Raw genomic sequence first — 24,332 nt, 5'->3', positions numbered from 1 at the left:
TCCTAATTCTTTCTTTCACCATTTTATGTTCTGATGGGGAATGTGTGCTACAAATATATAAACTCTGTAGTCAGTGTAGGCCTTTAATGATTCCTGCAGAACCTGCGCCTGAAGCAAAGACTGGTTACTCTGTTATCTGCTGCATATCAGGAAGTACGGTACGTCAGAGAATACGCAATAAGCTCCTTTCTCTATTTGACCTTTCCAGATAAATAGTTTTTTAATCAGCTCATTTGATAAAACTCACGCACACACATTTATCTCTTTCTCACTCTTTATTTTTTGTTTCATCTTTTCATCCCAGGTTTCACAATAGTTAAACTTATCATTTTAGATCCAATGACACATTTATTTGTATTAAAGCAAAGACATGATACAGTAGGTCCAGACAAATTATGTTAGCACATCATTAAAATATTTCTCTTTCACTCCTGTATAACATTAATTAAGTCTCATTCTAAACTTCATGGTTAGCATTCTCTCCTGTGGTTGTGGCATCACTACCCACCAACACAAAGTTATTTGGCAGTCTTTGGATTTTCCCTTTAAATATGTCCCATTTCTCAGGAATTAGACCCTTGTTGAAAAGCAGCGAAGCTAGGTAGGAGAACAACAATGTGGTAAGGATGGTGGACAACATGCAGATAGTCCTAACAGGAGAGCGCTGGACATATTCACCATCCTCAAGAGTGCAACCTGGGAGGTGAATAACAACAGGCAACCCTATTGATGGCTCACCACTCAGCAGTCTCAGTAACACCCCAACCACCAAGCCCATGACGGAGCCATAGCCGTTGGAGATGTTAAAGAATAGGACACAGATGAGTTGGGGGAACATGATGGTGTAGGTTATATCTGAGCTCAGGATCCAGAAAAATATGACGCTGTGTCGTAAGAAGGTGAGCAATGTTCCAACCAAGCCCACCAACACCAGAGTGACGCGGATCGCCCACTTAATCTCCCAATCTGAGGCCTATAGAGAAAGAAAAACAATCTGTGATTGGAAAGAGAAAATACAAAACAAGTTTTCCTTTCCCTCCAGTACCCGCTTACCTTTGTCCTCAGGATAGTCTTATAGATGTTGGAGATAAAGATAGAGGAAGCTGACAGTAAACCCGAGTCCATTGATGACATCACAGCAGCAGCTACGGCTCCGATGCCAAATATAGAGATGTATTGTGGGGTGAGATATTGCAAAGCAATAGGCAGAATCTGACCAGCCTCTCCACGCTTGGCTGGGGACGGAGAGCCGTACGTCGTCATGTTCCAGTCTAAGACCAAAAATGTAAAAATGACATTAGAAATTTAATTAGCCAACTCTCAATGTTCTTATGCAGTTAATACCTGTTGATGCCGCAACTGCTCCAATCAATGCAGATGGGATTCCAGCTATGAAGAGGAGAGGAGCTGCAATAAAACAGGTGATTCTGGCTGTGGCAGATGAAGATGATGACAGGATCCTCTGGTGGAAGTCTTGATATCCCAGGTTGCCAAGAGACTTCAAGAAACAAATAATAATTTGACCATTTGTTGCAAATTTACTTACTTATTATTTAAAGCCACCACATGAGGTAGATTTTTAAAAAAAATTGTATTTACCTTTCAACACAGCAAAATGTGCTAGATAGTAAAAAAAACTTTTTTAGCGCTATCCAATTAAACTTTAACAATGTTTCTGTTCTTATCAAGTGTCTGAACTGGAAGACATGTTTGCATGAGGGAGCTAGCATGAAAAATAAGTGATGCAGTTAATTATAAACCTCTAGATTGCATTCCTTACCATTAATAAAAAGTGATCTATCCACCTTCCAGCATTCGTTTTATCGATTGAACCAATCCAAGAATCCTGGTAGGTGAAGTTGAAAGCGGTTTTGGTGATGTCTGCCGAATGAGGATTCATCAGGATAAAGGGAACGCATAGCCACTAAAAAAAAAGGTAATGAATCACTGCATTTACATGCCTATTCACAGGATACATTGTCATCATGAGCAGAATATCAAGGGAGCAATAGATAAAACAAGACATCACAATGATTTGTCTCTCCAGAGAGAACTTTTCTTGAACCACATATGGTTGATTTTATTTTCTCTGAGATACAACTCACCAAACTAAAGAAAATGAGGATCAGCTGTACGATGTCAGTGTAAGCCACGGAGTAGAGGCCTCCAGCCAACGTGTAGCTGATGGCGACTGCAGCAGAGGTCCAAATGCAAACCGCGTAGGACAAGTCCAGAATTACGCTCATTGTGGAACCTTCAAGATTCAAGATACTTTATTGTCATTATGCGAACATAATAAAATCGTGAGAAGGCCCACGGCTTAAGGCACACATCATAATATAACATAAATTACACCAAAGCACACATTACATGCACGTAACACTACTTTACAAGAAATTCTCATTCTGTTTGGTGTCAGTTAGGGACACTGACGGTCTCCAACACCTGCAGCCCAGCGACTCTGGCAATCAGGTGAATGGTTCGACACCACGCAGCACGAGCTGCTGTTCACAAGCCTTTCATTGACAAGCTGCTTGGTTGCATCAATTGGATGAGAGCCAGAACAGAGATAAACCAATTCATCAAGAGTTTCAAAGCTCTGCCAGCCTCAGGTTCCCAGGTGAAGGGGGTAAGTGAGGACGAGTCAAATGAGAGGTGTGGCCAACTTGCTGTACTCGAGTATAAAGTGTTGGTAGGAGTTGATGAAACACATGAAATATTGAGACGTCTTACAGTTTCAGAGAGGATGGACCACTCCTCCACAGAATCTTGGCAGACTCAGCTCTAACTTGGCCTTTTATTTTACTTATTTGTGATCATGAACATTTCTGGAACTGGGTCATGCTGCCTAACGTCTTGGTAAAATGCTGATAGTTAGCAAGGCAACATTCATTCATAAAAATAATTTCCCTTAAACTAACATTTATCACATTATAATAAAAGAAAAAAGGGATGTATTGCATAATTACCTAGACCGATTAGAGTCCCAGCGACCCAGAGTATGTCAGTTATCAGCAGTGCCACTGAGAGAATTCCACTTATTACATTTCCATACTTGATCTGGAATGGGTCCATCATGGTCACATATTCTCTGTCTCTCATTGGTTTGGCAAAGAAGAGTCCACCTGAATAATTCAATCAAAAACAGGCAAACTGAATTGTTTCACTGTTTCCCTGCATTTGGTCTGTTTCACGGGAAGCTGAGATGTAAAACATTCTATAAGATCACATACATGGTAATATGTTTTACACATTTAATCTTATGTATATTGTATATAATATGTATTATGTAAGAAACATCCACTCAATAATTCAACTTGAGCAGCACAGAGCTTTAAGATTATATGTCAGATGAAAGCTGCCTTGTGTCTAATTGCCTCATTGATTACTGTTGAAATACACAACTTAACATTATTTACTGATATCAGTATAGCTGGATCTGATATTGTGAAGACAATTGTATGTGACTATCCTTCATGTGTGTGTTATAGTTGTTCGGTTTTCTGTCCTGCAAGTCCCTCCTCCTGTCCTCTGCATGTAAGAGTATCTTAAATAAATAAAATATAGGCATATAGATATATACCAGTAGTCTTACCAACAAAGAAAGATAGGGCTGCTGTTACCGGCATGACAGTCCAGACCAGTCCCATGTTTGGAGCATACACTGCCTCCGCCACACCAACAATAAAGCCCCCTCCAACAAACGTAGCTGTTGTAGGTAACGTGTACACACAGACAGACATAGTGACACAGGTTTCTTTAATTTTCTATCGAAAATATAACTTTCTGCCAAGCAATTATATTAATGAGGGGAGACTCTGACAATTGTGGAAAGTCTAATCCAGCACATCCCAAAGATTCTCAATGGGCTATGGCACTGGACTCTTTGGTGGCCCATGTGTGGGTAAAAGTTATGGTCCATGCCCTTCACAGTCATAATTTGAGCCCAATCAATTGTGGCATTGTCATCTTGGAATATGTCCATGCCATCAAGGCAGATTAAATCCATCAATGGAAAAACCTGGTCACTCAGTTTATTCAGGTTGTCAGATATATTCAATCGTTGGGCATGTAACAATGCTGACCCTACAGCAGACCTGACCAACACTATGCAGGCTTGGTGGTCGGAACAAGACATGACAGGTACATCATTTCATCTGCCTCGCTTCTTACTTTGTGCCCATTACTCTGGAACAGGGTCATTGTTCCAGAGTCCAGTATTTATGAAGTCTATTTAGCTGTTTAGCTCCAATGTTTCTCTTTGCTTTGTGCATGTGGTGGATTTGGTGGAAATTCTCTTACTTTCACTGTGAAACATATCCTTGTGATCTACATATAACACTTTAATTTCACCAACATTTTAAAGCTAATCCAGGGAAATACTCTTACCTGGTTGCTTAGCTAAATCCAGGGAGTGGTTTTTTGTTTGCCCAGGCAGTGTATACTGTTTTTATTATGTATGTAAAGCGTCTTTGAGTTCTCAGAAAAGCGCTATATAAATAAAATGTATTATTATTATTATTATTATAAATATGATGTGACAAACTGAGCAACAAAAAATATCTAATAACAATATATTACATAAAAAATAAATGCCAGATGACAGCGCCTCATTCATTTTGGATAACCTCATGAACACCCCCTTCATACCCAAAATTTAGAGAGATCTCTATACTTATATATAATATAGTAGAATGTCTCAGTTGGGCTTTGTGTTTTGGGTTTGATTGTCTGAGCACTGTAAAAAGTTATTGTAACCAGCCCAAACTCAATTCCATTACTTAACAGCACAACAGAGCAGCTGAGACACCTGAGCCTGAGTATAAAATACGTGCAGTAACATCTGATAAGGACCTGCTGGGACCTGCTTAATGCATCTACAGCATGAGACTACAGAGTATTTAAGTTAACCTGTGCATACTGCTGCACATTCTCTTGTCCTGGCCAGTGTCTGTAGCTGGAGGAGAGTGTGCCTTCAGTAAAATGAAAATAATTAAAGACTACCGGTACCTGCGGGCCACCATGTCCCAGGGCAAGCTAACAGTTTAGACATGTTGACCATTGAGGGGGAGCTTGTTCGAAGACTCCATTTCAGTGACATTATTAATGACTTTGCAAAGCAAGGCGCATGGCTTTAAAACTTTGATTTTGTGGAGTGTAGTACTTCCCGAGAGTCTTTATGAATAGTCAACTGTTTGTATCAGTAAAATTTTGTGTTCAATTTAATTGAAATTGGTTGTGAAGTTCTTATAATGCTCTTGTATAATTGTCACATTTCTGTTGTGTGGCTGTTCGATTTAAACGAATGGCTAGATGTGGTGGAGGATTATTTGGTTGGGGGAGGGGGGGGGGGGCATATGCTTCCTGCTTGTCCCGGGCCCCAGCAAGTCTGTTGACGGCCCTGGGTATACTTATAACAATTATAGTAATGCTAATGGATTTCATATTCACTGACCTGTCATGGTGAAGATCCCAACCACCAGGCCGATCCCTCTATTGCCCAAGAGCACAACCTCCGTCTGGCTTGCTTGGTTGGCTCTCATCACCTGCTTGGACTTCTTGGAGGCCCAAATGCCAGTTCCAAGCACCAGCAAGTAGAAAAACACTACCATCACCAGTCCTGGGATGTTCAGACTCATTGTGATCCGACCTTAATTCAAATTAAAGCAATCAAGTAAGAACTTTCAAAATGCCTACCACAACTTGACAGTCACCAACCTCCTTTAAACTGCTCCGTCTACACAAGATGCCGCCCACCTGTGTGCTCCTCCCGCCACTCCTGTAGGTCACCCTATGTTCTAGTCCAGTGTTTGTTAATCGATCGAACCCCAGGGGTTCAGTGAGTCTGTCTCAGGGGTTCGGCAGAGCTTCAGCCGTGGAGGGCGAGACGCACCCTACTCAACGTGTCAATTCGTGATGGACACGCCCCACTTGGCTATCATTGGCTGCAGATGAGCACGTTGCATTGCTTGGCCAATCAGTGCTGCGGGGAATTTAACGCGCTCAGTATTGAACGTGACTGTAATATTTTAATCCAGACTAACTATGTCGAGCAAAAAAAGAAAGTGCTCGGACGAATATGTACGACAAGGATTCACATGCATCACGGAACGTGATGGGAGTCAGCGTCCTATCGGCATGATGTTTCTTTTTTTCTTTTTTCTTTTTTTATTGAAAGATGACAAGTCAATACGAAACATTAAACAAACAAATGCAATAGGCTTGCTAGGGGGGAGCGCCTGCATGATTTACAATGCCAAGTTGAGCAACTCTAGTCTCGCACCGATCCAATATTCAGCCGAAATGAAAAATGTAGCTAGTATTTTTCCACTAAAGAAGGGTTCGGTGAATGCGCATATGAAACTGTTGGGGTTCGGTACCCCCAACAAGGTTAAGAACCACTGTTCTAGTCTCTTCTTATTAAAATAAGTGTTAACTCCTGCCATTTCCATCCTTTTGGCAAAATCCACCACCATCTGCCCTTCTAGGTTCCTGTCCTGAATACCAAACCTCTTTATCTCCATGTTCAACTTCCTGCAGAAGTTGGAGTCTGGAAAAGCACAGGCCCACCTCAAGCTGTGAGAGTTACAGCTGCTCTCGCTAGTGCCGAAACACCTGCATCCACCTTACCGACCAGGAAAGGAAGGCACTGGCATCACTCAAAAGGACCAAGACATCACCATTTTACCTGCTGACAAAAGTAGGTGCACAGAAGTACTCAACACAACCGACTGCTGTGGTGGAAAAATGTAAGTGTAAGGTACTTGTCTTCACTTGTGTGAATTATGTTGATATTCTTTGACATAATTAATGCTTCATTTTATTTCGGACACAATCTTCTCTGAATTATTCTTTGCTAAACTTTACATTTTCCCTGTCACCTCCGATATGCTTCCCTGATGAACCTTGAGACCATATTTGTTTGTTTTTATCTCATGGGATATATACATGCTTTTATCCTTGGGGTTAGGGTTAACCTCTCACATAACCCTTACTGAGCCTTTTCATATAAATATTGCATGCATAACCTTGAATGTTTGCACACTCATGCAACCACCGTGTGTTTGTCACGACAAGTGCCCAAAGCTGCTTTGATTAATGACTACCGGTAATTTAATTAAATAAGACAGGAGACAACCCTGTGACTCAGATCTTTATTTAAAAAAATTATGCCACAACACTAGCACACCAAGCTACAAGAAGAAAACCAAAGAGAGTTGTGCGGTGGCTTAGGACCAGATTTGACTAAAATGGGGACACGGTGGATAAAAGCACCAATTTTTTTTTATGTGCTCTACATCACCATAGCTTTCAATTTTTGGTGGGAGCCGCCTCATCAAGATGGCGGATGGTGGCCATATTGGATTTCCGCCGTGTAAAATCTGTAAATGCCAATATCTCGGCTTCCAAGCCACTTAGAAGGTCAATCTTGGTGTCAAAGTATACATTTTCTGAGTCAGGGAATGCATTAAAGCTATTGAGAATACCACTAGATGATTATTTCTGCAGAGATCAAATAAATAATGTTCATTCTGGCAATGTATGCATCATTTTCAACTCGATTCCTAAGCAGCTGGACATAAATGGATGACATGCATGGATTGAACTTGATTTGCTTCACTTTTTAACATAAGTATTATTGTTAAAAAGATATATTGGTATTTACAGATTTTACACGGCGGAAATCCAATATGGCCGCCATCCGCCATCTTGATGAGGCGGCTCCCACCAAAAATTGAAAGCTATGGTGATGTAGAGCACATAACATTTTTTTGGTGCTTTTATCCGCCGTGTCCCCATAATTTTGCTAAGCCACCGGACTAGAGTCATTGACAGACCTCTTTACCCGGATGAAATCATGGTCTCATATGACGTCACATCACTCTTCACCTGCATTCCAACGACAGAAGCAGTTAGAGCAGTAAAAAGAAGATTTCAGAATTGTCAAGACAGACGTTAGTGCTGACAGCGGTATGCAGTGCAAGGGAGGGCAGTAAATGTACCTTACACTTACATAACCTTAGATAGTTATGTCTTTGGAAGGTTGTGTGCTCTTAATAGCATCCTTCTGTTTGAGGATTATACATATCGTCGTACTGGGTGTGTAAAATCACTTGCAGACACCACGGTCACGTTGACTGATAATTGCATGCTTCATCTCCATTGACACAAAGAAACAAGCCTCTTTGTGTACTTCCACTATACAATTACACAGTGCACCATACTATTTACATACTTTGCAGAAGAGCAATATCTTTTTTTTCATTTTTAGTATATTTGTCATTTTATTTCATTATCATTGATTTGATATTAATTAAATAAAATTACAAAAACATGAAAAATTAAATAAATATAATGCCTGCACTCACCAAAATGGCTGTCCCCCAAAACACAAAATCGACGCTACTTCCTTCCTTCTACCTCAAGAAGACTTCAGTGACTTGCTTTACCAGTTTATCTGTGCGTTTCAGTTCCAATAAAACGTCTGGAGTTGGAGACTTCAGAGAAAGAAAGAAAAAAAGCTTATCTTGAAAGGCCGTCTTGCGAGTATATCTGCAACCAAATCTACGTTTCCCCCTCCTTCGTGAGTTAAAAAAGGCAAGTTTATATATATTGGATTTTTCTGCTAACGGCTCCCCGGCGTGGCTCTGGTGTGACTTTGTAGATCTGCATAGCGCTGCACGGCTCTCACAAGTGAGAAAAAAAAAAAAACATGTGAGTATCCAATCACAGGACGCGTACATGTCACGTTCAACGTGAAGCCAGCTAAAAAGCCTTACTGTCGCCAACTCGTGGTCTGATTGGCAATCGCAATTATCTATCAACAATATGTGCCCGTTCACACAATGCACAGACATCCGCATTGTTGATTCTGAAGGCCTCAGACAGATTTCATACAACCTGACAACAGAAACTAGCTGAATTCTGATTGGATAAAAACTCTAACCTAAAAATACAACACTGGGATATAATATGGCATGAATATGAATTATATATATATATATATATTATTCTTCATATATGTATGAATGCTATATATCTATGGCAAGCCGTTCAGGAAATGATTTTATATATATATATAAAGTGAAGTTTGAGAATATGGACCAAACGCCAATATATATATTTCGAACGCCGATATATATATATATATATATATATGGAAAGCTGATATATATTGACCCAATGCTGAAGTGTATATATATATATATATATACACACTTGATATATTGAATGATCGCTGACATTATCACGACGCTGCTGCGTTCGGTCCATATTCTCAAACGTCACTTTTTCTATATATACAGTGTATATATATAATTTCCTGAACGGCTTCCTGTATATCATATTTATGATAAAAGTCAATGTCATTTTAAATGTATTCTCCCATGATTTCTGGTTATTTTAGTCCAGCCACTGTGTAAATCAAATTAGGAGGGGAAGAGCTGCTCGGCGGAGGTCTGCGCTCTCTGAGTGCTTTTCTAGTTACTATTGCCTCTTCTGATGTAGCATTTAGTTTTATCCACCCTTTAAAATGTATTGTCCAAGCAGCTTGTATTTTATTTTTTTTCCTGAGAAATCTTGCATGTCTAGCAATCTCTGCATTCTTCTTTGTTAAATGTTTATTAATAAAACATGGGCTTTCTAATAATTAATATATACATTTGTTCCTCTCAGATTGTTTGCTTGTCTTGGCATATTTCTATTTGTGAACCTGATGATGATGGTGGCTTTAGCATTGTCGTTCCTCATTGGTTTGTTTTATATATATATATTGATTGATTTTGTTTAGTTAATTTGAACTTGAGGGGAGGATTTTTATATAAGCCCTTTCGGCTTCTTTTCCTCTCCTGCACTATTATTTGCCTTTGTAATGTTTTTGTTTATTTATTATTGTGCATATGAATAAAATGAAATGAAATGAAATGAGATGATTGTACTGTTTATTTTAATGTCTTTAGTGCCGAAGAACTGTTCTTCTATTGTGTCGTCCTCTTTGTCTTGGCCACCGGAGTTAGCTGCAGCTCTGGCATTGTCTGGTGTTAAATCCACTCAAAATAACATATGGTAATCTATTCTTAAATACTGCTCCAGTTCTTTAGAAGGCATTTTTTTTTTGTCTTTTTCCATGCTTGTTGCTTCAGCTTGTGGACATCATCCATTATTTTTTCTATTTTTACAATATTTTTTATTCCTCCAAATTTATCTCCTCCAAATCCTCAGCACTTCTTTGTTTTTTCGGTGCCATTATTTATGTTTCCTGAGTTTCTTAGTTGTGAGTCGATTAGGATTCGTCCCATAAAAGAGTTGCCAACGCCCTGAGAAAGAAATACGGGACATCTAGTGGGCTGGGCTGGCCAACCAGGTGTGTGAAAGAATCTGGATGAAAGGATTTTATTTTATTTTTTACAATTTTATTAATTGCTGCAATATGTCATATCCATTCTATAATATTACATTAAGAATAATAAATGCTATAGCTCCAACATTTACCAGACGGGTAAATGTCTATCTATAAAAGCCCAAATACCAAGACACTTAAACCTGCATTTGATTGGATGAATGGTTTTCAGTAACAGGCTGTTACGACCAGATAACAGCTGATAACAGCCAACCGCTGTGGCTGTTATCAGGTCGTGGGCCAAGCTGGAGCCTATCCCAGCGAGAAGCAAATTGTCATTCAACAGTTTATTTTTTTTGGTGCAAAGCACATTTTCTTCAACAGAACGCTGTCCCGCTTAACTTCAGTTGTTATAAAAATATTTATGGTGCTCTTTGAAGTACTTTCGGCAGCATACGGGAGCCACGCCTCCGAATTGGTGACGGTGTCGTCCATGCTGCAATGTTGCGTGTTCTTCCAAAAAAAAAAAAAAAACACTGCGTGACAGGCAGCGCTTCGGCCAATGAGGTGAGCCGCATTCAGTTCCGTCACAGAGCGCGGAAATGACATTTGGATTACCGTAAATGCTCAAATAAATCGCCTGAGAAATACGAGACGCGCATTCCTGCGTCCAAATACGCGACGATTCAGTTTTTCAAGGGACGGTTGGCATTGGCAACCCCTCCCCAAAAACGACGCTGGTTAGTAGGCCAAAGCCAAAAAGCCGGCTAAAGTTAGCTAGTCGTGTTAGCCAGTTGCTACACACCTGGTCGATGTTTTCGTCCTCTTTTGTCTCCTTTCTTTTCGCCTACGTGTCACATGTCACAACAAAATGACTGCTGGCAAAGTTTAAAGAGTTAAAAGAGGTTTAAAAAATGTATAACATATTAGAAATATATGCAAAGACAGTTAAGCATGCTTTTGATTGGACAAACCGTGTATGTGTTCACACACGTGTGTGCCTGCAATGTGTAATAAATGTATATTTAGTTCCAGTCTGGCCTGCCTCCTGGGGGATTTGAATTTGATACCCCTGATGTAGGGTCTGACTGCCTCCAGCAGGTGGCGGTAATGCATGACCGTTAAATGCCATAAAAGAATAAGAGGAGGATGCGGAAGAAGAAGAAGAAATGGTAGTAAAAGAAGAAGAAAAAGCATGACTGTCAACTACAAGAACTTGATATAGCTGTTCGTTGTTTACCATTTTATTGGCTTTGAAGGTGAGCTGCTGTGTATATTTTTTGCTTAAATATACCTTAAAATTAATCTTGAAGTTACGCTGACATCCGGATTAAAACAGTGTTCTAGTGTGTGAGTTGTTGATGTCAACATGATAGCGTTACTAGCGCCGTTCACGTACCAACGTATAAATAATGTACGGAATGAATTATTAATTCGTTATTGATGATACCTGTTCTACTGATAAAATGTGTATCTCTTAGTGGAACTGATTGTGATCGACGTGAATTGTTAACTAACAATCTGCGTGTATGACTCTGAGGCAGGTTGAGCATCCGGATATGACACAGGAACTATGCTGTATTTACAAAAGTATTGGGAAGCGCCTCTCTGAACAGTTGAATTCGGTTGTCCACTTCCAGGTGTATAAACTCAAAATGTGTCTCTCTCAGGAGAATTAAATTGAATTAAAGCGTGGCATCGTACTGGGTTGCCACCTGTGGATGTCCATTTGTTGAAATATCCTCAGCGCTAGATGGCTCTCATTCAGTGGCCGAGCAGCTGCTTTCAGGTCTTGCATCAAGTGCAATGCAAAGCTAGGGCAGTGATGGCCTGGTCTCGACAGTGGCGTGTGCTGCTCTGGCAAGCCGAGCCTGGATTTGGCGTTTGCCGAGAGAACAGCACTCTGACTGCATTTTGCAGAGTGTAAAGTTCGGTGTCGAGGTGTTTTTCTGGGGTTGAGCTCAGCCCCTAAGTTCCAGTGAAAGGAATTCATAATGCGTCAGCTTACCAAGACATTTTCATGCTCCCAACTCTGTGGAAACAGTGTGGAGATTGCCCCGGTCCAGGTCTTCTCCAATAATGTGCTTCTGGAAGAATGGACAAAATTCCCATGAATGCACTCCTAAACCTCGAGGAAAGCCTTCCCAGAAGAGCTGCAGCTGCAAAGGGTGTGGCCAGCTTGATATTAAACGCTACTGATTATGAATATGATGCTGTTAAAATAGTGAAATAAAAAGTGATGTGCCATTGTCCATTTCTTCTCATAACTGTTTTTTTTATTGCCCTCAATGGAAAAGAAATAATGTATAAATTCTTTACCTTATGGTTCGTCAGTCTGGGACAGATTCTGACATGATTTTGATGTGCTGAAGATGGGCGACTAGAAGCACGTCTTGAGGTGCTTCACCCCGTGGGCGGTTAAGTTGTTGATAAACACAGTCCAAACATGGAGAATCAATTTTAAAAAAAAGTGAAATCACGAGTGCCGAGAAGGAAAAAAGCGATGAAATCTTGCAGCAAAGAAAGACTTGTGTGTAATCAAGACAGGAATGTAATATTGAGACTATATTTGATTAAAATAAATGTTGCCCTCCAGCAGCTTCTTGATTGTTAAATGTTGATTATTTTAATAACCCTGCTTTATGTTAACAGCATCAGGTCCATAGCAGAAATGGAGGCTGGAGGAGGAGAGGTGAGTCTGGATGTGCTGGGGGCAGCCGCAGCACCAGAATCAAGTTTTCCTGGACACAGACAGACTTTTAAAAAGTCCGTTTGGGCTTTGCTCGAAGACGCGGCAAGATTGAAAACAGAGGGGAACACTTTCTACAGAGAGAAGAACATTCGCTCAGCGATCGGCCGTTATCATCGTGCCCTGCTGGTCCTCAGAGGCCTTGACTCTGAGGTGACGATGTCACTGAAAGAGTTTCAACCCGAGACGTCTACGCTCACACCTGAACAGGAGGCTGCGCTAAGAAGCACTCAAGTGGACTGCTACAACAACTTAGCTGGTAGAAGTCTGCAGCATTTCAGCGCAAACATATAAATACATTTTATTTATGCATAATATATGAAATGTATTCTTTTAATTTCAGCCTGTTTGCTGCAGAAACAGAGTGTTGACTACGCTCGCGTTCTGGAATATAGCCTGCGGGTACTGCAGCGGCGACCCAGAGACGTCAAAGCGCTGTATAGGGCGGGAGTTGCCACTTTGGAGATGGGAGATGCACAGACTGCTAAACAGTATCTCACACAGGCCTGCAGCGAGCAGCCAAATGGTAAGATAGTAGCCATATAACAGCTTAACCATTTGTTTGTGTATAATTACACAGTTCAGTCCTGAATTTTGTCTACACTGGCTTGAGAAGTTCTGGCAGCAAAGTACGCAGTACAAAGTCAAAGTGGTCACATGACCCACTGGGAGGGAAATATACTTTGAGTCACAGCAGACAATGTAAGGTACAAGTAAAGCATGAGTCCATATGTAGCCCATCTAGATTCAAGGGCTGTGCATCACACAAAAGACTAAAGTCTTATTTGTGGGACTTTTCTTAGTACAGTTACTCTATACAAACCAGCCTGTTTTAGGTTTGATTACACAGACGTAAAACATGTTGAAAATAGTTTTATTTAAAATCATCATGAAGATCATTATTCATGTTCTCCCTATGAGCTGCATGAGAAGTCCATACTCCTCTTTTATATGGCCTACTGTGGCTTGGGTGGCAAGAGCAGCGTCCCCTTATCAGAAGGTCTGTGTTTCAAGCCTGACCCCCCCCAGTCTACATGTTGATGTATCCTTGATCTGGTCCATAATTCAACCTGAGTCGGGGGTTGCCCACTGCTCCTCAGGGATGTTTCAAATGCAGGGTTGGGGGATCAATACATGTATGAATGCAAATAAGTCTCTGTCCAAATGTATGTAACAAGGTAAACCTTATCTGAACGGCATTATTCTAATAAATATATTCATCAGAACTACTGCATTCTTCTGTCACAGATGTCAACGTGAAAAAGCACCTGCAGAGGGCAGAGGAAAAGCTAAATCAAGAGTTGCAAAAAGAGAAGGCCATGTACCGAGACATGTTTTCCTCCAGCCCGAACAGCAACACCGGAGAAGGAATTAATGGAAAGGACAGAGTCCGAGCAGCTCAAGCAACAAAATCAAGCCTCACCCTGAGAGAGACTGTTCAGTCTTAACTGACAAACCGAATTCAGAATGTTTATACTTCTGGATTTGTTTTTATTTTTACATTTTAATGTGGTGGGTAAAATGTGTGCGTCATATAGAAGATTGGAATGTGGTCGGTGAAGCTGTTGCTGCTGAAAATAGGAGAGGACAGAAAACGTAGTTTCCTAGCAACACGATAGATGACGTTTCTGTTTTGTTTTTTTTTTGAATCCAGAACTAAAGCATATGGATGCTTCACAAAATGTCTCCGAAAGTTCAGGTGAGATTTTTTCAAGCACTACACGGTTATTGTTATCAAGTTGCCTGGACAGGTTTGTGAGTGTTCATTATTTTATTATGTAAAATATGTTTTATAAATACTGTTCAAAGTCTAATGTCTTGTTTCTGATTGTATTCACAAGCTCGTCTATGCATGTCAGCCACAGCACAGGGTTTGTTGTTACATTTCTTTTATTAATCTTAAGCCATGAGAAGCAACATTTAGTCTCATTTTTGATTTCTTTGAAAAACCTGAGCACAATATCAAGTTAAAGAGTATCCGCTTGGTTTTGGTCATTATCTGGCCGTTATGATTGTACTTCAAGAGGCAATCTTGCCCAGTAACAAAGAGAAATATCACATTCTCACAAAAACTATAATCACCGAACAAGTCACAGAGCAGCATGCAGACAGGAAGTGTACACAAATACATTCATGATGGTTAAAGGACAACTCAACCAATAAACCAATATCCATTGAAGTGGCTCATAGCTTATAAATATCTGCACTACTTTTCAGCCACAAAATGACTCGTATAATATTCTTGCCGCCGAGTTGTCAAAGCCTTTGAAACGACATTCACAGCATGTAAAAGCGCCACTGAAACCAGATGTTTCAAAAGGTGTTTGCAGCTCATGAAAAGGATTTAAGTTCCCCATCGCTGACATTTCTACATTGGTCCCATTACAGTGGACTTGCTTTCTAGAGCTGTCTGTTTATACACGGTCCGGGAGGAAGGTCTTCTGGCTTCAGTACGCTTTTAGAAGGAACAAAGCATTCTGAATATGCTGCAGAAACTTTGATACAGCTGTATTATTTCACTTTTTTTGTGTGCAGGTGCTAAAAATAAAAAAATTAATATTAAAAGTGGCTAAAACATTTCTAGAATGAAAAACAAAAAAATAATTTGTATGTTTCGAAGGCCTGAGAATAACTTCAGTCAGATTGGTAGCGGATAAAAGGACTGGCAGTCCTATGGCCATTAATATAAAACCATTTAATCATAAATCTGTGAATCTTTACCTTTCAAAATCCTTTAATATAAAATGTTATAGCAATGATTGCGGCTGTCTGATTATAATACATGGAAGATGAATTTACGGTGAGAGTCACTTCTTGGATGGCTTCCGTTTAAGACTCAGAGACCTCATGGAGCCGAACACTCTCCTCCCCAAGTCCCTCAGGGATAGAGACCTCTGAAGGGGCATCCGTGGTGGAGGGGATGGAGAAAAGGAAGAGGAGGATAGAGGAGAAAGGGAATGGCAGCTGCCTTCAAGGCTCTGAGAGCACGAGAGGTTAAAGAGACTAGCAGTGGAGGACAGCTGCTTGTCTTCCTTCTTCGCGCCCAGCAGCCTGACGCCTTCCTCCTTACTGATGTGCACGCCGCCTTGCCCCACGTCTAATGAGGAGACCCAGTGTGTACGCTTCGCAGGCTCCCTGCTGTGGTTATGAGGTACAAGCAACCCTTGGGACTCGCTCCTGAACAACGCTCTTCTGGAAAGCCTGAGGCTGGAGCTTCGTCTCTCTCCCTCCTCCTTGCCCATTTTCACTGAGAACATTGGGGAGTCTACGTTTGGCCTCTTGTCATTGCCGCTGGATGAAGCCTTCAACCTTCGATGCTCCTTCCGACTTCCAATGTTGTTTCCCCTCCAACTGTGGCCATACTGGACTTTTCCCATCTCCCTTTCACTTTCTTTGCTCCAAAGATGTTCTTCAAAGCCCCTCCAGAGTTTGTTGATTTTCTTCTGTGTCCGGGCTGCCGACTGATCGTGCTCCTCATCCCAGCTATAGTCTTCTTTGTTGGCATAACTACTTACTGTGGCTGCCCTGATTAACTTGTGGGAGGCATGCTTGCCTCTATAAAGCCCCTCCCCCTCTGCCCTTTTCCACCCGCCACTTCCTCCCTGGCTCATCCGAAGTGAACCGCCCCTCGGTGGGATACCACCATGGTCTAAAGGAGAGTTCCTTGCATTACTGCATGGCATGGAGCACTGGAAGGGCGCATCCCGTCGGAAAACGGAAAGCGGGGCGTCACCCACAGAGGATGGCTGGAGAGGGCGGGGAGGGGATCGGCCTCTGGAGGCGGGGTGGTAGGCAGGGGAGGAGGCCGTGGAAGAGGGAAGGTTGGATGGAGAATAGATCTGCTGGTAGTGGCAGTGTGAGGAGTAATGCGGAGAGGGAATATGGATGGTCTGAAAGGGACTGCTCGGGCGTGAGTGAGGTGGAGTGAGGCTAGACGGAGACCTTGGGGAGTGGGTGACCTCGAGAGACAGATGGATTGGTCGCTGGGGATTCGATTCGGTCAGTTTAGTGTAGTCATGTGACCGATCAGTCTGGGGCGTCAGATGGCTTTTACTGTGACTCCTTACCTCATCCTTGCTAAAGCAGTCGATGTCCAGTTCTACACCTTGTTCCATTAGCCCAACAACAACAGACCTAGAGAGGCCAGAAAGGCGGGAGATCTCCCCCACCATGGGGGAGTCTTCGCTTAGTTTGGGACTAGACTTGGTCTCTTCAATCAATTTACTGCGCTGAGAACCAGGAGCTGATCCCAAAAAGGTAACGACTGCCGATTGTCCGGTCTCAGGTGGAGCGCAGCTGCTCCAGTCCAGTGAGCGACTGAAGGTAGATGAGCCAAATCCAGGACTGGACCCTGACCCTGACGTAACCTCCAGTGAACTGCGATGACTCAGGTTGCTTGGGCAGGTTGAAATGCGAGGGCGTGTCCGAAGTGCCGGGGTGGATGTGGCGGAGGAGAGTGACGTTGCAGAAGCTGTAGAAATTGCAGCAGCAGATTCGCTCCTCAAAGCTCCACAGCTGGCATTTTGTGGATTCTCCAGCAGCTCGTGGCTCGAATGTAACCCAGGATTCAGGTTCAAATTGAGGTTGAGGCTTATGTTTAAGTCTTCTCCAGTTGCTGAAGGAAGGTTCCCTAGATTAATGGAGTTCCTTGTAACTTTTTTGCCAGTAGAGCTGACGCCGACTCGGGCAGCGTTTCCCATCAGCGACTTGCAAGGAGTCATGCTGAGTGTATTCCGACTCTCAAATGCAGAAAGTGACTGGGTGGAACCGTGACTTTTGCCAGGAGTACAAAGACCTCTATTTGTGGCCATACAAAGACCTCTTTGTGCGATCGGACCAGTTGTGGCGCCTAAGGTAAAATCAGAAGCGGAAGAGGAGGTTACCCGACTATGATATTGCCTAGCCAGTCGGGAAATATACTGTTCCAGCTGGGTGAAGGAAGCCATGGCGGAGGGCTGGGAAGGCTGGAAAGGCAGAATGTGTTCGGCGCTGTCCTCTTGGGTTTCATCTTGCTGGGCTCCTTCAGGATTCAGAGTGGCCGATTGCTCTTGGGTCTGCAAAGTGAAGAGGGGGCTCTGGAGAGCGACGGCATGCAGCGGGCTGGGATAAGGGTACACTTCTTTTGTCCGACGGGACATAAGGTCTGTGCAGTAGCGAGGCTCCAGCTGGGGGTTTTGGCCAAGAGAGTAGGTGGAGGAAGAAGAGGTGGGATCAAGAAGTAGGAGGAGAGAAGAAATCAGGGAGTCACTGAGTCGCAGCTTTCTGTCTGACAGAAAGCTGAGACCTGTAGAGTCGGGGTCACTTTGGACTGCAAAAAGTGAGAGAATGATGGTTTCAGACAAAACATGTTTTAGGTGAATCAATACACTGATAGCCATATTGCTATTTTGGACCATTTTCAGTTGACCTGTTTGAGCCACCTTTAGCTGACTGCCTCAAATTCCTCTTTACATGGACGGATTTACAGTCTGCACTGGCTCACCTGACACAGGTGCTCCTTCTGGTGGTTCGACGACTTCCTGGTTCCTCTGCAGTGCAGGCTGTTGTTGCAGCACTGCACCTTCTGACCACAAGATGTCATTGTGGTCGGCACACAGAGGAACCTGCTCCCATAGCTTTGAGGGTCTGGCTGGTGGAGCCGATCCACCCTGAGTAGCATCACTGGACACGGAGTAGCTAGAATCCGAGAGCGAGCTTCCACTCACAGAATAGAAACCTTGAGAAGAGAGGTAAAGGATTCAGTACACGATAACATCTGGGTGACACCGTCCAGAATATTTTACAGTTTAGGTGATATATACACGCATGATTTTGGAGAACCCGGAGAAAACCAACAAGGGGGGGGAACAAAAAAACTCCCCGCAGAAAGGAATCGAACCCAGAACCTTCTTTCTGTGAGGCAACACCACTACACACTGCGCCACCACTGACATTACAGTACTAAAATAACATGATTACACCGTAGAGTAACAACAATGGCTGCAATGGTTTAAAGTTATGGATTCCAAATATAAAGTTCTGACATATTACCTTTCAAATATTTTTGATTTGAGATTAACTGTTTTGAAGAAGAAGAAGAAGAAGAAGAAGAAGGCTTTGAGGAAGAGGGGAAGTCTGACCGGGATGTTGACAAAAAGCAATTTATGAGGGATGATGAGAGTTTGGCAATGAAGGCCAAAAGTTGAGCGAGTGAGTCAGAAAGAATTCAGAGAGTGTGGAGTCACAAAGTGCAAGTAAACAAAAGTAAAAAAAGATGACCGTTAATGGTTAATAGGGTTTCTCTGACACAAGGTGACCTGCAGTGATAGAAGCTTTCGGCTGTTTCGGCCATTGTGCAGGGTCTGAACACGCATTTAGGTGTGTGTCTACCTGAACTCGGTCTGGAGTCGCTGTCCGGTTGGACCGTGCCACTGGGATCTGGTGTCGGAGAAGTGAGCAGGTCTGAGGGAGCATCCCAGGACAGCGCAGACCAGCGGGGGTTACTTCCTCTGCCAGAGGCGTGGATTGCCCCTTCCTCCGGTGGAGCGCCACAATCCTCCGGGCCGCTCCGACAGGGCAAAACCACCGTGCATGAGGGAGGCGGAGCCTAGAAAGGAACATGACGGGGTTTGGCCTGAGCGACTTAGACAGAATCAGATATTGCAAAGAGATATATGCATGTACATAAAATTAAGAATTATCTGTCATTTCTCAAGTATCAACTGTAAAATATTTAAACTCTACTAAACACCTTTGAAGATGAAACAAAACCCGCAACAGCTAATTGTATGATCTAACCACTACAGCTTACTTTCAGTGGTTATTTTCTCATCGTGTTAGGAGTGTGTCATCACACTCTGATTGCGTATTCAAGAATTCTGTGCCAAGCAATGCTGAGATCTTTGGAGCGAAGACCAATATTAAATAAAGAATGTTTTGTTGTATCAATATGATCCTTGAAATATGCACTCAAATCCCCAAAGTTATACAGCAGTGGCAGTCTCCCAATCTCGTTGTATATCCACTATGCAATGACAATAAAGGCTCTCTATTTCTATGCGTGTCACATACACGATTAATCTAAAATGGACTTCAGCATAGAAATCTTCAATTATTCACACATTCAATAATGGATATTAAAACTGCTGAATAAACCAATGTTCACACAGATATCTCCATTTTATTGATGTCATGTACAACTACCATCCTAACTTTAGTAGAACTATCAATATTTAAAAAAATATATCTATAATTGCCCAAAAATTGCTGTACTTGTGTGAATTAATGGCTGCTGCATTCTGAATGTGGGTTCGTTATTGACCAGAAACACGCTCCGCTGACAAGAAGAGCCGGGAATGTGAGCCACGCGTAACACCAACACGAACCCCTCCTGCCCAATAAGGTCAGCAAAGTCTCTCCATTTCCGAGATTAGAAAAAGCTTGGTCAAGTAAATCCCCTCCTCCAATGATCCTCCCAATCCCCTAGCCCACCCCTCCAGGACAGGAATGAAGCCAGACAACAGAAACCCTGTGAGTGGCACTGATCAGTCCTCTTGTTAGTGGACGAACAATGCAGGTAGTGAGTCATTGTTGAGACAAATGTGGACGGTGGGGGTGGGGTGGGGGTCAGAATATAAAGGGAGACGGCAGATGACGTAACAAAGAGCAACTGGAGAGGCAGAAGGGGAGGGGGAGGGGGGGGGGAAAGAAGAAAGGGAGTGGAAGAAAAGGAAGCGGGGCAAGAGTTTGACCTGTCCTGTGGGCTTGTCCCCGTTTCCTTCGTGAGGTCAGCAGCTCAGACTTTAAGACTCATTCTTGTCCCGATTGTTTTTCTCCTCCCTGTGAAACTTCGCTGGGGGGGGGTCGGTGACCAAATAATCAAAGTGATTGAGAGCAACGGGAAAAAAGAGACCGAGGGTGAGTCACTGGGAGAGAAGGGCATCTTGAAGGGACACCCCCCCCCCCCACACACACACACTCTTCTCTAATATCCTGCCACCTCATGCTCACCATGGCTACAGCCCCCTCCCCCCCCCCCCTCCCACACAGAACCACAGCAGAACAGTCAAACTCAACCGGGTCCTGATGTAACACCTGTAGGTTCTGTTGTCTGAAGCCCGGCCGTTCCAGCAGCACCACTGGTCCACTTGGTCCCCCCCCCCCCCCCCATTACCTTCTCTAATGTCTAACTCTTCTTACAGGAGCCCGGGGTCTTCCGGATCATAAACATAATGCAGTTACACATAGCAGGATATAATGTTACAGAGGTCAGAGCATGATCAAATCACGGGAGGCCGACAGGCGTGAGGGTGGGGGGTGGGGTGGGGGTGGGGGGGGGGGGTCTGCCCAGAGCGCTGTAATATGATATTCCTTTAGCAGAAGAAGCCCCTCATACACCGGATGTCGGCTGATTAGATGATGTTGCCTCACGCCACGAGTGAACGGCGCCGTTCTGCCATGTCGAAGAGCAACGCTGACAAAACCACGAACGATTGGAGCGAGCGTTCGTTTATTCTTCACTAACAGGATTTATGTTTGTGCCATTTAAATCTAACGACAGTCTGTGCAGCTTCAGACTGTGGAGCGGTGTTACATGCTCGAGCTTTTTGGACATTATTCATTTCAATAATATAACTATCCTGAGAAGAACTAACTTCTATATCCGTCTCCTCTCTGGTTGCTACGGTTACGAGCACTTTTGCAAGAACAAGAATTAGTGAAACTTCTGAGGGCAGAAATACTCCCCAGCACCGACACGGAAAAGCTTCTCAGTTTATTCCTTTCAAAATTCTTCTTTATTGCCAGTATTCAATGACGTATTATTGAATGCACCCCTCACAGGCCTGGATGCAAACCCACAACCTTCCTGCTGTGGCCTTTATGCCACCCCTCCCCTCCTGCATTAGATTTCAGATCACATTCCCGACGTTCGCAGCACAAAAACAAAAGCACCTCTGTATTAATTCCAGCTGAAGGATGGAAATCGTTACTTTGTGTGTGTGTGTGTGTGTGCGTGTGTGCGTGTGTGTATGTGGACAAACACATGAGATCACACATCCCTGACCTTCTGTTACATTCCACAGTAAAATATCCAAGCTGCACTTTTAACTCCAAAAATGCATCAGACCAGACAGTGACGCACGTCGGCTTCCTTAGCGCGGTGATGGGGGGGGGGGGGGGGGGCACGCAACGTGACCCTTACAGCTGATGGCCCCCCCACCAGAGCCGAGGAATGCTGCAGTGTCCGGTCGTTTTAATATTTCCACCTGACACGGCGCCACTTTGCGCCAAGCAGGAGTTCATCCTGGTGCTGTGACCTCAATGACATTTGCTCTATACGCCACGGTGCAACACACGCACACACACGCACACGCGCACACACCCACGCACACACACCCACGCACACGCACACACACGCGCAATGCTGATGTGTAAGATGATCCGGCTGCATGTTTGGATAGTCTGGCACCATCTGAATCAGCTGCGTGTTCCAGCTATCCCACGGCCGTGCGCCGCAGGGCAAACCGATGACGCTACTGAGGGAGGGGGCATGTTGCGTCCATATTTAATAGCTGTCTCACCTGTTGCCTGCGGGATGTCGCAGCGCCGTGCTCGGCATCCAGTGCGACGCTTCCTCCCTCCACCCGTGTCGGCTCCACGGCGTCCACGACCTCCACGGCGCAGACGCGCTGCTCCAGAGCGGCGTCCACGACCTCCAGCTGTTTGCGCCGGAGCGCCTCCAGCTCCAGGACCCCGGCGAGCGTCGCTTTGAGGCGCTCCGCGATGCGGCCGCGCTCATTGCCGGTCCAAAGCGAGTTCACGCAGCCGCGGCGGCGGCCGGCCATCCTGGTCGCGGAGCCGCGGCGCGGCGTGGCGTGGCGTGGCGCACCGCCGTGAAGTGGACGAGGGGGGGGGGGGGTGAATGAGGCTAAACTCCTGCTGCGGGTTGAGGGACGTGCGTCCGGATGAACGGCGGAGACATTTACGCACTAATGTCCAGCATCTCTAACGCGTCATTAGCCGCACGCAGCGCCGGTGAGAATAATAGAATACACGCATAACGGAGTGACGTCAATAAACCGGAACGTATATTATTCCCGTGCTTCCTGCAGCGGACGCCGTCCTCGCGTTGCCATGGCGCTGCGTCCCTGCTGAGACAATGAACGCAGGCGGCGGGCGCTCCCGTTAAACGTGGGAGCAGGCAGCGGAGAGGAGGAGCCGCGGCAACAGGGCTGCATGCTGATTGGTCGACGGAGCTTTTCGAACGGTCGCGTGGGAGAAAAAAAAGACCGTCCGTGTCCGAGATGACGTCAGAGGACAAACTCGTTCCCGCAGGAGCGTGAGTTTATAAAGCGATGCCGCGTCTTCGTCTCCTTTTATTGGAGACTGTTTTTTTTAAATGTGGGATTTATCCGTAACCAGGAAGAAGAAAGAGTTCCATTATGTGCCCTTAATTTAATAAAAATAATAATAATACATTATTTGCAGATGTCTATCTGCTGAGCTCACTTTGCCTTTGTTACAGATTCCATAAAAATGTGAGCCCCCTGAACACACAAAGATTAAATCAAACATGGCATCTCTTTTAGGAGCAATCCGAAAAAGAAATCCAAACCCCAACAACCAACATCCCTCTTGTCGTCATTTAGTCTAAATATAAATAATATCTGTTGATACTCAGGTCATCCAGGTCACTAATGTTTCTGTGTATAATCCTGAGACTGACAACACAACATTTAGAGAAATAGCCATGAAGTCTTTGTCCAAATGGTCCCGAACAACCAACCACTCCCTTTATAAACTAATGTACTATAATAATAATAATAAAAAAATATATATACACACAATAACTGAGGAAACGTTCCTGAAACCACGGCTGGGGCAAAAATAACCAGGATCGTATCATTGACAATCCAGAGGTTTTTACTTTTGAATATGAAAACAATATTGTAATTATTTTAGTATTGTAATTTATGTTCTGTTTGGTGACGCGTTAGATATTTTATTTAGTTTCTGTTTTAATTAAGATAATTGCGGCATGCTAATTAGGATCATGACGCAGGTTGTTTTCCTATGATGCAATAAGAAAAACCGTTTAAAACCCGCGACATTAGAGGTTCGTGTTTTCTTTAATCAGGCACCTTCGACTCGCTGTGTGTCCCTCTATTCTTCCTTTAGTTTAGACATTCAATGTTCCTCAGCAATTTTATACCAGTAGTTGTTTAAGAATGCCAAAAGTCCACCAGTTTTAAAACTATAATTTGA

General features: G+C 43.5%; 3 protein-coding genes across 3 annotated transcripts; 1 reads left to right on the top strand and 2 right to left on the bottom strand.

Annotated features, from left to right (window-relative positions):
• Window positions 1-266: 266 nt before the first annotated feature.
• On the bottom strand, window positions 267-5,639 carry LOC137894828 (high-affinity choline transporter 1-like). Its single transcript, XM_068740300.1, has 8 exons — window positions 5,456-5,639; window positions 3,596-3,709; window positions 2,970-3,125; window positions 2,106-2,254; window positions 1,781-1,924; window positions 1,345-1,498; window positions 1,054-1,271; window positions 267-973 (listed from the first exon to the last, which is right to left on the bottom strand). The coding sequence occupies exons 1-8, from the start codon at window positions 5,637-5,639 to the stop codon at window positions 458-460; spliced, it is 1,635 nt and encodes a 544-aa protein (XP_068596401.1). The 3' UTR covers window positions 267-457.
• Window positions 5,640-11,471: 5,832 nt separating this feature from the next.
• ttc9c (tetratricopeptide repeat domain 9C) lies at window positions 11,472-15,481 on the top strand. The gene is made up of 4 exons (XM_068740431.1): window positions 11,472-11,598; window positions 12,992-13,347; window positions 13,432-13,614; window positions 14,337-15,481. Exons 2-4 carry the CDS (start codon window positions 13,011-13,013, stop codon window positions 14,534-14,536), a joined length of 720 nt encoding a protein of 239 aa, XP_068596532.1. The 5' UTR covers window positions 11,472-11,598; window positions 12,992-13,010; the 3' UTR covers window positions 14,537-15,481.
• Window positions 15,482-15,715: 234 nt separating this feature from the next.
• Window positions 15,716-22,912, bottom strand: si:ch211-168f7.5 (uncharacterized). The gene is made up of 4 exons (XM_068740694.1): window positions 22,649-22,912; window positions 19,458-19,674; window positions 18,571-18,804; window positions 15,716-18,396 (listed from the first exon to the last, which is right to left on the bottom strand). The coding sequence occupies exons 1-4, from the start codon at window positions 22,910-22,912 to the stop codon at window positions 15,896-15,898; spliced, it is 3,216 nt and encodes a 1,071-aa protein (XP_068596795.1). The 3' UTR covers window positions 15,716-15,895.
• Window positions 22,913-24,332: the final 1,420 nt, after the last annotated feature.

Source organism: Brachionichthys hirsutus, chromosome 6 (assembly GCF_040956055.1).
Source record: "Brachionichthys hirsutus isolate HB-005 chromosome 6, CSIRO-AGI_Bhir_v1, whole genome shotgun sequence".
Lineage (NCBI taxonomy): Eukaryota > Metazoa > Chordata > Actinopteri > Lophiiformes > Brachionichthyidae > Brachionichthys > Brachionichthys hirsutus.
This window is presented reverse-complemented; position numbering and strand designations above follow the sequence as displayed.

What these genes read in the sequence shown, in the direction of transcription:
- LOC137894828 (XM_068740300.1), bottom strand. Translation starts at nt 5,639, where the DNA reads ATGAGTCTGAACATCCCAGGACTGGTGATGGTAGTGTTTTTCTACTTG. An exon ending in TGGGATCTTCACCATGACAG is followed by an intron (nt 3,710 to 5,455) that starts GTCAGTGAATAT and finishes TACCTACAACAG; the next exon opens with CTACGTTTGTTGGAGGGGGC. An exon ending in AGCAGTTGCGGCATCAACAG is followed by an intron (nt 1,272 to 1,344) that starts GTATTAACTGCA and finishes TTTTGGTCTTAG; the next exon opens with ACTGGAACATGACGACGTAC.
- ttc9c (XM_068740431.1), top strand. Translation starts at nt 13,011, where the DNA reads ATGGAGGCTGGAGGAGGAGAGGTGAGTCTGGATGTGCTGGGGGCAGCC. An exon ending in CTGCTACAACAACTTAGCTG is followed by an intron (nt 13,348 to 13,431) that starts GTAGAAGTCTGC and finishes TTTTAATTTCAG; the next exon opens with CCTGTTTGCTGCAGAAACAG. An exon ending in CTGCAGCGAGCAGCCAAATG is followed by an intron (nt 13,615 to 14,336) that starts GTAAGATAGTAG and finishes CTTCTGTCACAG; the next exon opens with ATGTCAACGTGAAAAAGCAC.
- si:ch211-168f7.5 (XM_068740694.1), bottom strand. Translation starts at nt 22,912, where the DNA reads ATGGCCGGCCGCCGCCGCGGCTGCGTGAACTCGCTTTGGACCGGCAAT. An exon ending in CGACTCCAGACCGAGTTCAG is followed by an intron (nt 18,805 to 19,457) that starts GTAGACACACAC and finishes TCTCTTCTCAAG; the next exon opens with GTTTCTATTCTGTGAGTGGA. An exon ending in AGAAGGAGCACCTGTGTCAG is followed by an intron (nt 18,397 to 18,570) that starts GTGAGCCAGTGC and finishes CACTTTTTGCAG; the next exon opens with TCCAAAGTGACCCCGACTCT.